Raw genomic sequence first — 13743 nt, 5'->3', positions numbered from 1 at the left:
CCAGTGAGTATAAGACCAACCTGTTTAATCTCCCCTCATACATCAACACTTTCATCTCTGGAATCAATCTGGTGAACCTCCTCAGCACTGACACCACATTCTTCCTCAAATAAAGAGACCAAAACTGGACACAAAACTCCAAATGTGGTCTCACCAACACCCTCTACTTTTATACTCCAGTCCTTTTGCAATAAATGCTAACATTCCATTTGCCTTTTTTGTTACATGCTGTACCTGCATACCCACCTTCTGTGATTCATGAACAAAGATACCCAGATCCCTCTGCCCAGACTCGAGACGCAATTAACTGCTCAAGTGATTTGAGACCACCAGCAGAAAATTGAATGACAAAGATTGTTTCCTCCAGCAGCCACCCCTTGACAGGTCACTGAGTCCATTCACCTGATTGCAAAGCTGGTTTCCTGCTACAATGTCAGTACTGCTAGAAAGACATTGCACCTACCTTGGAGAGCTCCTTTATCACCAACGGGATGTCTATTTGGGAAACTGAAAGCTCCTCGATCCTCAAACGCTCATCCATCACATCAGAATCTTCAATGAACTGTGCGGTTCTGACATTTATCATTGAAGCCTAGCACAAGACAACAATATTAGCCTGTTCATATCCACTACATCACTCAAAACACAATTAGTCATAGAACGTGCTAGCAACTCATGGTAGGTCAGTGAGTGTGTGAGAGCAGAGCAGACAATGTCACATTAGAATTGACAATGGGTCCATTCTTGAAACATTAACTTGCTTTTTCTCTCCACAGATCATAACTGACTTGCCTCATTTACAGTACACTCTGTTTAAGTTTTATGTCTCCAGCATTTGCTGCCTCAGTGATTGTAATAAACTTCCCAACCAATCTACACAAAGTCAGACATTTTTCCTCCATTTCTTACTGGAAGTTGTTTGTTTTGTGTTTGGGAACAATTTCCATTCTTGATGATGACCCACCCTCTCCCAGGAAGAGCTCACTGACAGGGATCAGCATGCACTCAGCACAGCTCAGGTCCTTTTTTTGGCCCTGTTCAGGTCCTCCTTCCCCCAACCCTGCGTCATCAAAAACCCCTCTTCTGGGTTTGACCCCTCTCCACTGGTCTCCCCACCATTCCTCTGGATACTCCACTCCTCAGGTTCCCCTCCCCTGAGTTCAGCCCTTTTGCTAAGTGCATCCCTCCCCAGTTTTCCACTCCTCTGAATCCTCTACCTTCCTTCCAGCCACCCCCCTCCCCCTCACTCCACCCAGGTAACCCTTCCACTTGGTCCACTCTTCCTCTGTGACCCCCATGTTGGTGCTACCCCTCCCCTAGATCATCCCCTGACCTCTGATCCAACCTCCCCATGATCTCACTTCTTCTGAATCACAACCCATCCCTGGGTTCTTCCTCAAGGTCCTCCCCTGCCCCTAGGTTCTCTCCCATTTCCTGGGGCCTCCACACCTGCCTGGGACAAAGATAGAGTCTTATTCGATTGAGGTAAAGATACAAGTTTGGGTTACGGATTGCAAAGGCGGGGGGACATTCAATTATATTACCCCTTGACATTCAATGGCATTATCATCACTGAATGCCCACTATCAATATCCTGGGTGTTTCCATTGACCAGAAACTGAACTGGACTAGCCATATAAATACTGTGGCTACAAGAGCAATTCAGGGGCTGTAAATCCTGCGGCAAGTAACTCACCACCTGACTCCCCAAAGCCTGCCACCATCTACAAGGCACAAATCCGGATTGTGATGGAACACTCTCAATTTGCCTGGATGAATGCAGCTCCAACAATGTTCAAGAAACTTGACACCATCCAGGACAAAGTAGCCTCACTTGATTGGCAGTCCATCCATGATCATTAATTTCCTCCACCGCCGAGGAAAAGTGGCAGCTCTACATACCATCTACAAGATGCACTACAGGAACTCACCAAGGCTCCAAACCCATAACTGCTACCATCTAGAAGAACAAGGGTAGCAGACACATGGGAACACCACCACCTGGAAGTTCTCCTCCAAGCCACTTACCATTCTGACTTGGAAATATATCGCCATTCTTTCACTGCTTTTGGGTCAAAATCTTGGAACACGCTCTCTGACAGCACTATGGAGGTACCTACATCATGTGGACTGCAGGGGTTCAGAAAGGCAGTTCACCACCCCTTCTAAGCGCAATTAGGAGTTGGCAATAATTGCTGGCCTAGCCAGCGATGCTCACATCTCATGAATGAATTTTTAAAAATGACAATCCTCTCTGAAATCAGAAAAAATGTAACTTGGAATGTCCAATCCGTTTGCTCCAACCTATATACTCCATCTCTGGAGTTAGGGAACTCTGTGCTCTGGAGATTCTCTAACTTTGTAAAACAGTAAAAAAAGGCTACAGGATCTTCTCTATTAGACTCCAGTCAGTCACTCCTTCATGGGCATTTGCTATTTTATGTATAAACCCTTCAAATCCCTTGATTAGATCCCAGCCCACAACTCATGGCAGAGCAACTGTTGTTCTTTATTTAAACCTCCCACACTCTCAATTAGATCCCAGCCTGTAACTCACTCCTGGGTATCTATTATTCTATCTATAAAATCCCATTGATCACCTCAATTGGATTACAAGCTTTAAACTCACTCCTGGGGTATCTGTTATTTACATAAATCCCCTGAAATCCCTCAGGTAGATATTGATTTTTATCTCTCTTCTGGGTATCTCTTATTCTATAACTAAACCACCGCAAAGCCCTCAATTAGGGCAGCACAGTGGCACAGTGGTGAGCACTGCTGTCTCACAGCGCCAGGGACCCAGGATCAATTCTGGCCTTGGGTGACTATCTGTGTGGAGTTTGCACATTCTCCCCTTGTCTGCGTGGGCTTCCTCCGGGTGCTCTGGTTTCCTCCCACAATCCAAAGACATGCAGGTTAGATGATTGGCCATGATAAATTGCCTCTTAGTGTCCGAAGATGTGTAGGTTAGGTGGAATAGCCATGGTAAATGTGTGGGATTACAGAGATTGAGCAGGGGGCTGGGCCTGGGTAAAATGGTCTTGCGGAGAGTCAGTGCAGACTCAGTGGGCCAAATGGCCTCCTTCCGAACTCTTGGGATTCTATGGTTCTATGGATAATCACCTCAAAAGAAAACAATTGGAGGGAAAGGGTGGGGAGTGGAAATAGCTGATTTGCTCTCACACAGAGTTGGTGCAGACATGATGGGTTGAATGGCCTCTGTGCTGTGACCTGTCTATGATTCTATAATTAGGTTCCAACCTGTAACTCATTCCTAGGTATCTGTTATTCTTTATAGAGCCACCACTCCACCAAACCCCTTGATTAGATTACAACCTGTAACTTATTTGTCTATTGTCTTGCAATGATAAAATTGAAATCAGCAGTCCAGTAACAAGAGAACGCTGGCAGCAAGTGGCCTGGTCATGTTTGCTGAGAATAAGTTTCCTCATCTTCACTTGGCAACAATTTCAATGATCAGGAATCGCTTTGTGTCATATCAAAGAAACTTTATTTTCAGCTTCACTTGTCTCATTAACTAACTATTCTGTCTCCTTGAACTCACCGTTTTCTTTCTCCAGTTGATATAATGGAAAAAATTGTATAACATTTTGAAGATACTGAACTCAATTAGGAAGAGAAGAGTCAGGAATGCGAAGCCCTGGACTGCCAGAGCAACAATGAAACGACCAATTCCAGGAGACTCCCAGGAAAAGTAATTAATCTGGTAGGTGATGTCTGCAAACGATCAATGATGTACAAGGCATTACTTACAATAACGTGAAAAGAGCTTCATTACAGAATAAGTCTAATTTTAACATTTTCAAAAATCTCCTTTTTCTTTCCATTTTCCCGTCTCTAGGCCACTCTGGCCAACCTGATAACAGTGGGGGGTAACAGATAACCCCCAGACCTCCGGGGAATGCAGTAGGTAGATTCCGGACTGACTCCCATCCCACTGTCGAAAGAAGCAACAGTGTTATGAGGGAAAAACGAGTGGTACATAACGAGTGGTTAGGATCTGGAAAGCACTGCCTGAGAGTGTGGTTGGGGGCAGATTCAAGCATGGCTCTCAACAGAAAATTGGATCATTATCTGAAAATGAAAGAAGAATTGCAGGCTAAGGGGAAAAGGCAGGGAAGTGGCACTAGGTGCATTGCTCTTACAGACAGCCTGTACAGACATGTGGAGCCAAATGGCCTCTTTCTGTGCTGTAACAATTCTATGATTCTATTAGGGACGATGGACAGGGCCATGCGACAAGTCGGGCATATATCCTATTTCCTGCTAACCTTTCATATGAGGGATAAGTCACTATATAATCACAAGTTTTTTTTGGAAACAATAATCAAATCCCAGGCTTTTCCCACCTTTGTTGATGGCGGCTTCTTCACTACATGTGGGTTTCATGTAATGCTTTGTATTTATCTCCAGTGAAACCTGTTACTGGTGTCCAATACAAATTACTGAGTAGCCACGCATCACTAAGGTGATACTGATTTGGTGAAACACTTTCCTCCCATTATGGTAAATTTATTTCATACGTGGATATTTACAATAGCATTTCTTCTCTAATTTATTGAAATGGTGGCAAAATACTCAATGATCAATAAACATTCAGGCACTCTGCTTTCACTTTACCAATGAATGCACAGAAAGATTAAAGTTCACATGCAGACCCCATGTGGATATGAATGTTGTAATCACATGATTAATGACAGCGTCCACTACTTATTGCTTACTTACTGATCAATCAGTTACATTAGACTGGGAGATATTTATATTGGAGCACTTTGGTTTGGCACAAGTGGGAAACAGACCCACTTCTCTTTGAATGCTGTGTTTGCTCCTTATTCCAATTATCTGATTACATGGTATATCGTCACAAGCAGGACATCATCCCACCTCCTGCCAGATCCTTCTTGGTTCATACATGGTGTGTGTAGAAACATTTTGAGAATGGAGGACATACTTACTGAATGCCTTGCACAGATATTCAGCAAGGGGGCTTGTGGTGCACACTGCAATCAATTGGTAGTTCTGGTAAAAATCATTCAGGGCCTGTCCCAGGCAGTAATTGGGTAAAACGAGAAATACCCCATCCAGAATCTTTGCTAGGTCTCTCAGGCCAAGCTCTGTGGGGAGAAACCATTAAACATAATAAAACCACCCTAAGTGCATTTCTCAAGCTCAGTCTCCCACTTCCACTCCTCCCCAAACAAGGCTGGCAAGGAAGAGTTACAAAAACCGGTGACCACCTCCCCGAGCAGGGCAAGTGATTTATTTTACCTTCAATGGCAAAACTTTAACCTGTCAAATAAATCAAGATGTGGAGATGCCGGCGTTGGACTGGGGTAAACACAGTAAGAAGTCTCACAACACCAGGTTAAAGTCCAACAGGTTTATTTGGTAGCAAAAGCCACTAGCTTTCGGAGTGCTGCTCCTTCGTCAGGTAAGTGGGAGTTCTGTTCACAAACAGGTTGAGGCCGTCAACCGGGATCTTGGGTTCATGTCACACTATCTGTAACCCCCACGACTTGCCTGGGCTTGCAAAATCTCATTAACTGTCCTGGCTGGAGACAATACACACCTCTTTAACCTGTGCTTAACCCTCTCTCCACTCACATTGTCTGTACCTTTAAGACTTGATTACCTGTAAAGACTCCATTCCAACCATTATTTTGTAAATTGAGTTTGTGTCTTTATATGCCCTGTTTGTGAACAGAACTCCCACTTACCTGACGAAGGAGCAGCGCTCCAAAGGCTAGTGGCTTTTGCGACCAAATAAACCTGTTGGACTTTAACCTGGTGTTGTGAAATAAATCAAGCCCAGTTTGCACCAACAATGGAAGTGCTGCTTTTGCTGGTTTCATGAGCCATCTGTGAGAGGGATGAATCACTGGAACTAAACAATATTGAAGGGAGCTGCAGGTTCCTCAGGACCTGAGCATCTGAAGTGCATCAGTCTGACTTCCAACGGGAAGTTTCAAAGTGCTGGAATCTGAAGGACAAAACTGCCTCAGAAATCATTTTTCTTTTCTCCTTATCCCCAAGTCAAGTTCTCTCCTGTTCCAAGGACAGCGAGCTAATCTGCTCTTCCACCCTCCTCTGCATCATTAAGTTGTCAATATTCCTCTTGAGCTGGTTATAATGAAACTCATGTAATGCCTGACAGCTTGGAAGTGCTTGGATACGTATCTGAAGTGCCATAACTCTTGGCCCAAGAGTTGGAAAGTGGTATCAGATCAGATAGCTCTTTTTTTCATGGTGGCCTCCTTTTGTGCCCTTGAATTTCTAAATTTTGTGTGTCATTTCCTTGCCAATCTTGCACAGAGATATGGACCTTGGCTTCTACAAGATTCGGGTAAACAACTGGACAGGACGCTATGATAACATAAGTGCCAAGTATTATGTTATCAACATGTCAGTGCAACTGCGCCAATGCATGACCTGCTGATGCACAGCACTGTGCCAGCACTAATGCAGGGTACCATGACAATGCCAATGCAGGTCATTGTGATAGTCCCAGTGGCAGCAATGATTCAGACTTAGCAAAAGCAATGCAACAAGAAATGAATGCAATTTATGATGGCAAATCTCTCCCTGTTTTATTGCAAAATTCAGGCACCAAGATTCTATGGTGTCTTAAAGTAGTAGAAAGGAATTCTCTGTTTCTGGACTTATACATCTGAATACCTGGAATGTTCATGATGGTGATGGCCAAGAAGGTGGCAGTGCCAGTCAGGATGTTGATTATGGTGATCCTGGTATAAGCTGTAGCAACCATAGTGAAGAAGTAGTGGAAGAGGTACATGATAGGGATAACAGACCAGCCGTAAAGGAGCAGAAGTATTAACACATCTCCAAGACGTTCCTCCATAGTGAAGGGTTGCAAATCAAATATCTGGAACATCAGCTGCAAACAAATCACAAAGAGATGAATTGTTTCTTCTCTCCTCTTGTTATTTTTAGACATCTATGCAGCTGGGATCAGAATGTGTTTTCACCTCAAGCTCTAGTTTCACAGTGAGGGTCAGGTGTACCCAAACAGACTCAGAATAGGTAGACAATAAAGCTCCTCGGTGTCAGAGTCACGAATTCTGCAGTGGATTTGGACCACATCACGATTGGTTACGAAAGCTGGGCAAAGGCAGAATATAATTCAACAAAATAATGACAGGTTCTAAGCACACTGGTAATGATGTGCAATTGTGCAGGGCTTTTACTGCAGAAAAACATTCCCAGAGATGCATAGACAATGGAATCTGAGACAAAAGAGGTATATCATCAAAGTGAACTAACACTAGTCAAAGACACAGGTTTTAAGGAATTCTTAATTATAAGTTCTGTCCCCGTATATCTATCCCACGGGGTTGTCTCTGAATTCAAATCAGCAGCAAAACCTTGTGGAGAGAATTTCCTATTTGAAAGTCCTGGAGGAGTGAGGCAGGGAAATGGAAAGTCATAGAGTCATAGAGGTTTACAACATGAAAACAGGCCCTTTGGCCCAACTTGTCCATGCTGTCCTTTTTTTTAAAACCCCGAAGCTAGTCCCAATTGCCCGCATTTGGCCCATATCCCATTATACCCATCTTACCCATGTAACTGCCTAAATGCTTTTTAAAAGACAAAATTGTACCTGCCTCTACTACTACCTCTGGCAGCTTGTTCCAGACACTCACCATCTGCCGTGTGAAAAAATTGCCCCTCTGGACACTTTTGTATCTCTCCCCGCTCACCTTAAACCTATGCCCTCTAGTTTTAGACTCCCCTACCTTTGAGAAAATACATTAACTATCTAGCTGATCTATGCCCCTCATTATTTTATAGACCTCTATAAGTTCACCCCTCAGCCTTCTACGCTCCAGAGAAATAAGTCCCAGTCTATCCAGTCTCTCCTTATAACTCAAACCATCAAGTCCCGGTAGCATCCTAGTAAATCTTTTCTGCACTCTTTCTAGTTTAATAATATCCTTTGTATAATAGGGTGACCAGAACTGTACACAGTATTCCAAGTGTGGCCTTACCAATGTTTTGTACAACTTCAACAACACGTCCCAACTCCTGTATTCAATGTTCTGACCAATGAAACCAAGCATGCTGAATGCCTTCTTTACCACTCTGTCCACCTGTGACTCCACTTTCAAGGAGCTATGAACAGGTACCCCTAGATCTCTTTGTTCTGTAACTCTCCCCAACGCCCTACCATTAACTGAGTAAGTCCTGCCCTGGTTCAATCTACCAAAATGCATCACCTCGCATTTATCTAAATTAAACTCCATCTGCCATTCATCAGTCCACTGGCCCAATTGATCAAGATCCCGTTGCAATCCGAGATAACCTTCACCGTACAGGAAACTGTACCCTCAAACTTCAGAAACAACTCCATCAGGACAGAGCACAAGTAGACAGGACCTACTTGTAATAAACTTCACCACCCACTTCCTCTCAAACCAGACACTGTCTGAGAGGTGTCCAGTAATCACACTCTACACAGGACATGTCCACTAATTGTGATCAGTTTGAAAGATGTTGAGGATTTCTGTTCTATTCTTTACAAGGAACGAGTCAGCTCAGGAACAGGTTTCTTACCAGGATTGCGACACATGGGACGAAGTAGTTAATCAGATCCCAGAAGAGAGCAGACATCCAGAAGTTGATGATATGAAGGCCACTGATTAGCTGAATGTGCTTCGATTTTATGGTTCTCTCAGACACCAGCAACAAGGTGAAAGTGCTGGCCAGAAATGCCATGCCATACATCAAATTGAAGGCCAAAGCAAACCCTGTCCGATTTCTGAAAGCAATTAATAAGAATGTAGTGAACTGGTGCACAAACAAATGGCTGCCTATAACCCTAATTCCACCATGATCAGCATGTCACCATTCCACTAGCTCCAGCATCCCCGAGCTAACTTTAATTCTGAAGGAAGTGTTTGTTATTCTGAGTTCCATTAAACACAGGCATTTGCGTGATTAACAGACATTTTCGCCAGGGAACAACATTCAGTTTTGGTGGAATGATGTTGCCCTTATATCCATAGCAATACCCTTAGGTATCCAATGTGGTTGATCAGAGTGAGCTGGGCCTGCTTGGAGTGTAGCTTATGAATGGACCTGGAGTCCTTCCATTAAAGGAAGGGGTCCCACCATCAAAAATGAAGCCAATTCTCTCATTCTGATTGCCCTTTTTTAGCTTCTAGTCTCATTCCCAATCAAGGTAAATGGCAGCATTTGAGCAGCCGATAGGGAATGGGGCATCAGCTTCAACTTAGCACAGGCACAGTGCTAGCACGGTCAGAGTGCCCAATGTGTACACGTTAACAACAGCCAACCCACCACTATCAGTTACAGTGTAACTTGCAGGTTGATTTTGCTTTCTTATCTAAAGTCCAAATAAATAACTGGTGTTACATCAGGTTCCCTGCCCACACAGAGCAGTGGGCGCGTAAATGCAGAGATATAATCTGCAGAAACCTCAGCTGCCTATTGTGGTGCAGCAATGGATGAAGCACTAACCATGATGTACGAGGCAATGATTAAAGGCCCACTGAATGATTTAGTACCTCCTGACCTGGGCAGCTGCTGCTCTTTAACTGACTGTGTGCTTTTTCCTAATATAAAGCAGCAGAGTGAAATAGGTGAAACGTGACAGGGGTCGACAATATATTCTCAGAGCAAGACCTGATCGAACTACACATAGGTACACGACAGGTTAAGTGAAGGAAAGTTTTAAGATATTGACTTTGGTAGGAAGAATAGAAAAACAAATGTTTTTTTAATGCTGACAATGTTGCTGTTTAATGGTATTATGTGTTCACAAATCAGAGCAAATTAGCATGCAGGTGCAGCAAGTAAATAGGAAAGCAACGCCTGTTGGCCTTTATTGCAAGAGGGTTGGAAAACAGAAAGAGGAGCTCTTGTTATAATTGTACAGGGCTTTGGCGAAACCATACCATGTTGCAGGTTCGGTCTCTGTACCCAAAGGGGTGCAACCAAGGTTCATCAGATTGATTTCTGAGATGAGGAGAGATTGTGTAGATTGGGCCCATATTCTCTGGAGTTTTAATGAATGAGAGGTGATTGCATTGAAATGCAAAAGGTTCTGAGAGGCTGTTTTCCCTAGCTGGAGAGTCTAGAACACGGGGGCAACTTCTCAGGATAAGGGGGACAGCATTTGAACTGAGGTGAGAACTTTTTTCATTCGCAGGGTTATGAATCTTTGAAGCTGTGAAATGTCAGTCATTGAGAATATTCAAGACAGAGTTCAATAGATTTTCAAACATTGAGAAAATCAAGGAAATGGGAATAGAGCAGGAAAATGGAGGTTGAGAATCAGCTTTGACATCATCAGGCTCGATGGGGCTGAACGGTTTACTCCTGCTCCTGTTTCTTATTTGTATTTTGGTGCTTGCTACCTGGCTTGAAGATCTAGCAATTGAGTGAGCTTAATGGTGGAAGCTGTGCTCCAATGGGAATCAGGCATACACACTGGAACAATATATATTAATTGACAGGCTGAGTATTCCGTTTCTAGGCCAGGGCATCTCTGGCTGACTCAGCGTAGATCAGGGTTGGGTCCTGCACCACATAGTATACCTCACTCCCAATTATCATGTGAACCAGTTCTAGCAAAAGATTAATGCTGAGCACCTACTCATTCAGTTGGTCCATTGCTTGCTCTGTAATGTTGCGCGGCTGTGGATAGTTGCTGGTACTGATTGACGCTGTTGGCCCCACCAGCATTTTGAATAAGGCATTGTTCACTAACATCAGAGAGGTAGCAGAAGTATGGTAGCCCAAGTTATTGAATAAAACTTGTATCCTGGTTCCAGGTAACTGTCTGTAATGGAAATCAGCAGCTACTACACATCGTTCTTGAAAGGCTGGTCCCTCCTCAACTGAAGCATTCAACAGAAATTCAGTAATATCACCTGGAGGAAAAAGGTAACAAAAATCTGTCACAAAAATCACAATGAATGCAACTTAGCGTATCAACACTGCCCACATCGAGTGTGACTAACAGCAACTCATGCACTGCAACTGAAGGCACAAGGAACATGAATTCAACTCATTGAGGTTCATCCTTTTAATGCATTAGCAACTTTTTTAGTGAAAAATTCCCTGGGTTTCCTTGAATTTTAAAGTCAGACCTGGGCAAGAGGATGGATGTATAAGAGGGCTGCCTCTTGGAGAATCCTTGTGCAAGACGATTGCCTACTGGAAGAAATCATGTGCATAAGGATTGCTATTGAAGGAGATTGTGTTTAAGAGACCTGGCTATTGGAGGAGATCCTTGCAAGGGACTGCCATTTAATGTAGATCTTGTGTAAGATGACTACCTATTAGAAGCTGCAGATTGCAAATTAGTTAAATTCTCCCAGCCCTGATCCTTCCCTCAGGATTTGGTCTCCTCAACAGCCTTATGCAGGTTACCAAGCATTAACAACTTGGGCAAGAACTGTGGCATAGCTTGTGGAAGGTTATGTCCCACAAGCTCTATCGCTTCTTATAATCACCCTGGAGAAGGGGTCAGGCACACTACTAGCCCAGCCTCTTCCTGTAATGTCCTTGAGGGAGCAGGCAGAGGAGTTGTCTGCCCATACATCCCATAAAATATCTAAATGGGCTCAAAACGCAGGCCAGAAAGCAAGCAACAGTGGACTGCACTCCAAATCCCAGAGGCTGAGGAACTGTGCAGCTCTCACATGCCGTGATTGGAATTAGGATCACAGAGTTTGCTCTCCTGTTAAGAATGGGTTTTTTGCTGTGGTCTTACAAAAGTAGCTATTTATGACTTATATTCTCAAAACTAAAGAAATTAAGGTTTTGTAAAAATGATGAGAAGGGTGTGAATATGAAGATTGAAGTGGAGAGTTAAAGGAAAGATCAACAGTATACTATAATTAGTTTGCAAGGTCCCTCACCCAGAGTGTGCAATGGGATGCCGAGCTGTTCTTGCAGCACTTCTCTGTAGTTCCGAGCCAAATCTTTAGTCAGGATCTGGGCATCAGGTCTCACTGCATAAGGAACAATAGTAGGTCCATACTTTTCCAAAGTCAGATTTAGCCGAGGAGAATCTTGGGGTCCTGGAAATGTCTTGGCGACAATCAGTGCAAAAGCGGCAAAAATCAGCGGGATCATAAATTGGGCTGTAAATATCTTCCAGTTCCGCCAGCTGTACGTTGCTCGCTTCATGAGCATGGCGTAGAACTGCTGCAAATACAGGATGATCTGTACAAGAGAAAGGAGCATAAGAATGCATCACAAAAAGAAACGGCAGCACCCCATCCCACTAAAGGGCCACAGAGACACCAATCCCCTATTAAAGAAGATATGGAGGGGCCATGATTTTCCGGTCCTGTCGAAATGGAAAATTTGAAGAAGCAGCCAAAACTCCACTGACTTTCAGCGAGACAGGAAAATCCCGGCTGTGGGCAGGATTGGACAATCCTGCCCCGCCTCTTTCACAACCTCAGGATGTCCCAAAGCATTGTGCAGTCAATGAAGCACCTTTTGAAATGAGTCACTGTTGTAATGCAGGAAATGCAGCAGCCAATTTGCACACAGCAAGTTCTGGCAAACAGCAATGTGATAATGACCACATAATGGGTTTTACTAATATTAGTTGAGGGATAAATATTGGCCACAACACAAAGGTGAACTTCCCTGGTCTTCTTCAAAATAGTAGCCGTGGGTTCTTTTACATCTACCTGACAGGACATACAGGGCCTTGGTTTAACACCTTTTCTGAAAGATGATACCTCTGACAGCACTCCCTCAGTACAGCACTGAAAGGCCGGCCTGGATTATGTCCTCTAGTTTCTGGAGTGAAACCTAAACTTACAACCTTCTGAGTCAAAGGCAAAAGTGCTACCCACAAAACCTAGATGACACAATTAATCTTGTGTTCTTAAAAACAAATGAATATAAGTTTGAAATGTTATTTGTAAGGAAAAAGCAGGTCCTTCGATGTCATTTTAATCCTGAAAGATGCCTGCCCCTTTACTCTGAGAAGAGCCTGCAGATAATGAACTTACCCCGGTGTTGAGTTTGATAAAAGAATAGTCAATGGGATTATGATGGTCGTTGTCATCTGTAGTGTTTATCAGGTCACTCAGGCTGGTTTTCTCCCCAATTGACCAGTCACTGGTCCTGCGCTCGTGCTGGTATTGGATTGCTGGCAACTGGATAGTCTGCATGTTAATGCTGGAGTCCACCAGCTTCCCCACCCTGCAAAGGACCAAAAGCATCGAATGACAATTGATGTTACACTACAGGGAGGGCAACAGTTCTCAGCACAGAAATCAGCTCCAATCAAAACAAGAAAGGTGTTAAATCATGAGTCAACTAAATGGACACTGGCACAGGGATGAAGGTCAAGGAGAGGGAGACAGAAACAAAGCCGGGGGGGGGGGGGGGGGGGCTGCTAAAGAGAAATGGGAGGAAGTGACAGGAGGGAGGGAGAGAGGCAGGGGAGGGGATGAAACGGGAGGGAGGCACAGATGGGAGGGAGAGCAAGATAGGGGATGTTGGTGGGTGGAGAGACAATGGAGCGGGGAAGGGTTTAAAAAAAACAAGGGGATCACATTCCTCAAAGTTAATCAGTCGCTCCCACTGGCAGTGCAAGGAGTCATCTCACTGCCACTGCTACTTAATGGTGCTGCCCAGTGTTTCAGCAGGCCTTGGCTAACCCATCTCCTTGGGTTGTCTCGTCTTCTTTCTTTCCAGCTTGTGTTTAAC

At 44.0% G+C, this 13743-nt stretch overlaps 1 protein-coding gene across 5 annotated transcripts in view; it reads right to left on the bottom strand.

Annotated features, from left to right (window-relative positions):
• Window positions 1-13743, bottom strand: part of abca3b (ATP-binding cassette, sub-family A (ABC1), member 3b) — a 118101-nt gene that overhangs the window by 35654 nt on the left and 68704 nt on the right. For all 5 annotated transcript variants that reach the window (XM_078240429.1, XM_078240428.1, XM_078240426.1 and 2 more), the window contains 8 exons: window positions 13041-13233; window positions 11928-12234; window positions 10658-10934; window positions 8593-8797; window positions 6697-6916; window positions 4977-5135; window positions 3566-3738; window positions 464-592 (listed from right to left, as the gene is read on the bottom strand). In XM_078240429.1, the coding sequence (XP_078096555.1) occupies window positions 464-592; window positions 3566-3738; window positions 4977-5135; window positions 6697-6916; window positions 8593-8797; window positions 10658-10934; window positions 11928-12234; window positions 13041-13233 (1663 nt within the window). The remainder of the gene's footprint in view (window positions 1-463; window positions 593-3565; window positions 3739-4976; window positions 5136-6696; window positions 6917-8592; window positions 8798-10657; window positions 10935-11927; window positions 12235-13040; window positions 13234-13743) is intronic.

This window comes from Mustelus asterias, chromosome 23 (assembly GCF_964213995.1).
Source record: "Mustelus asterias chromosome 23, sMusAst1.hap1.1, whole genome shotgun sequence".
Taxonomy (NCBI): Eukaryota; Metazoa; Chordata; class Chondrichthyes; order Carcharhiniformes; family Triakidae; genus Mustelus; species Mustelus asterias.
This window is presented reverse-complemented; position numbering and strand designations above follow the sequence as displayed.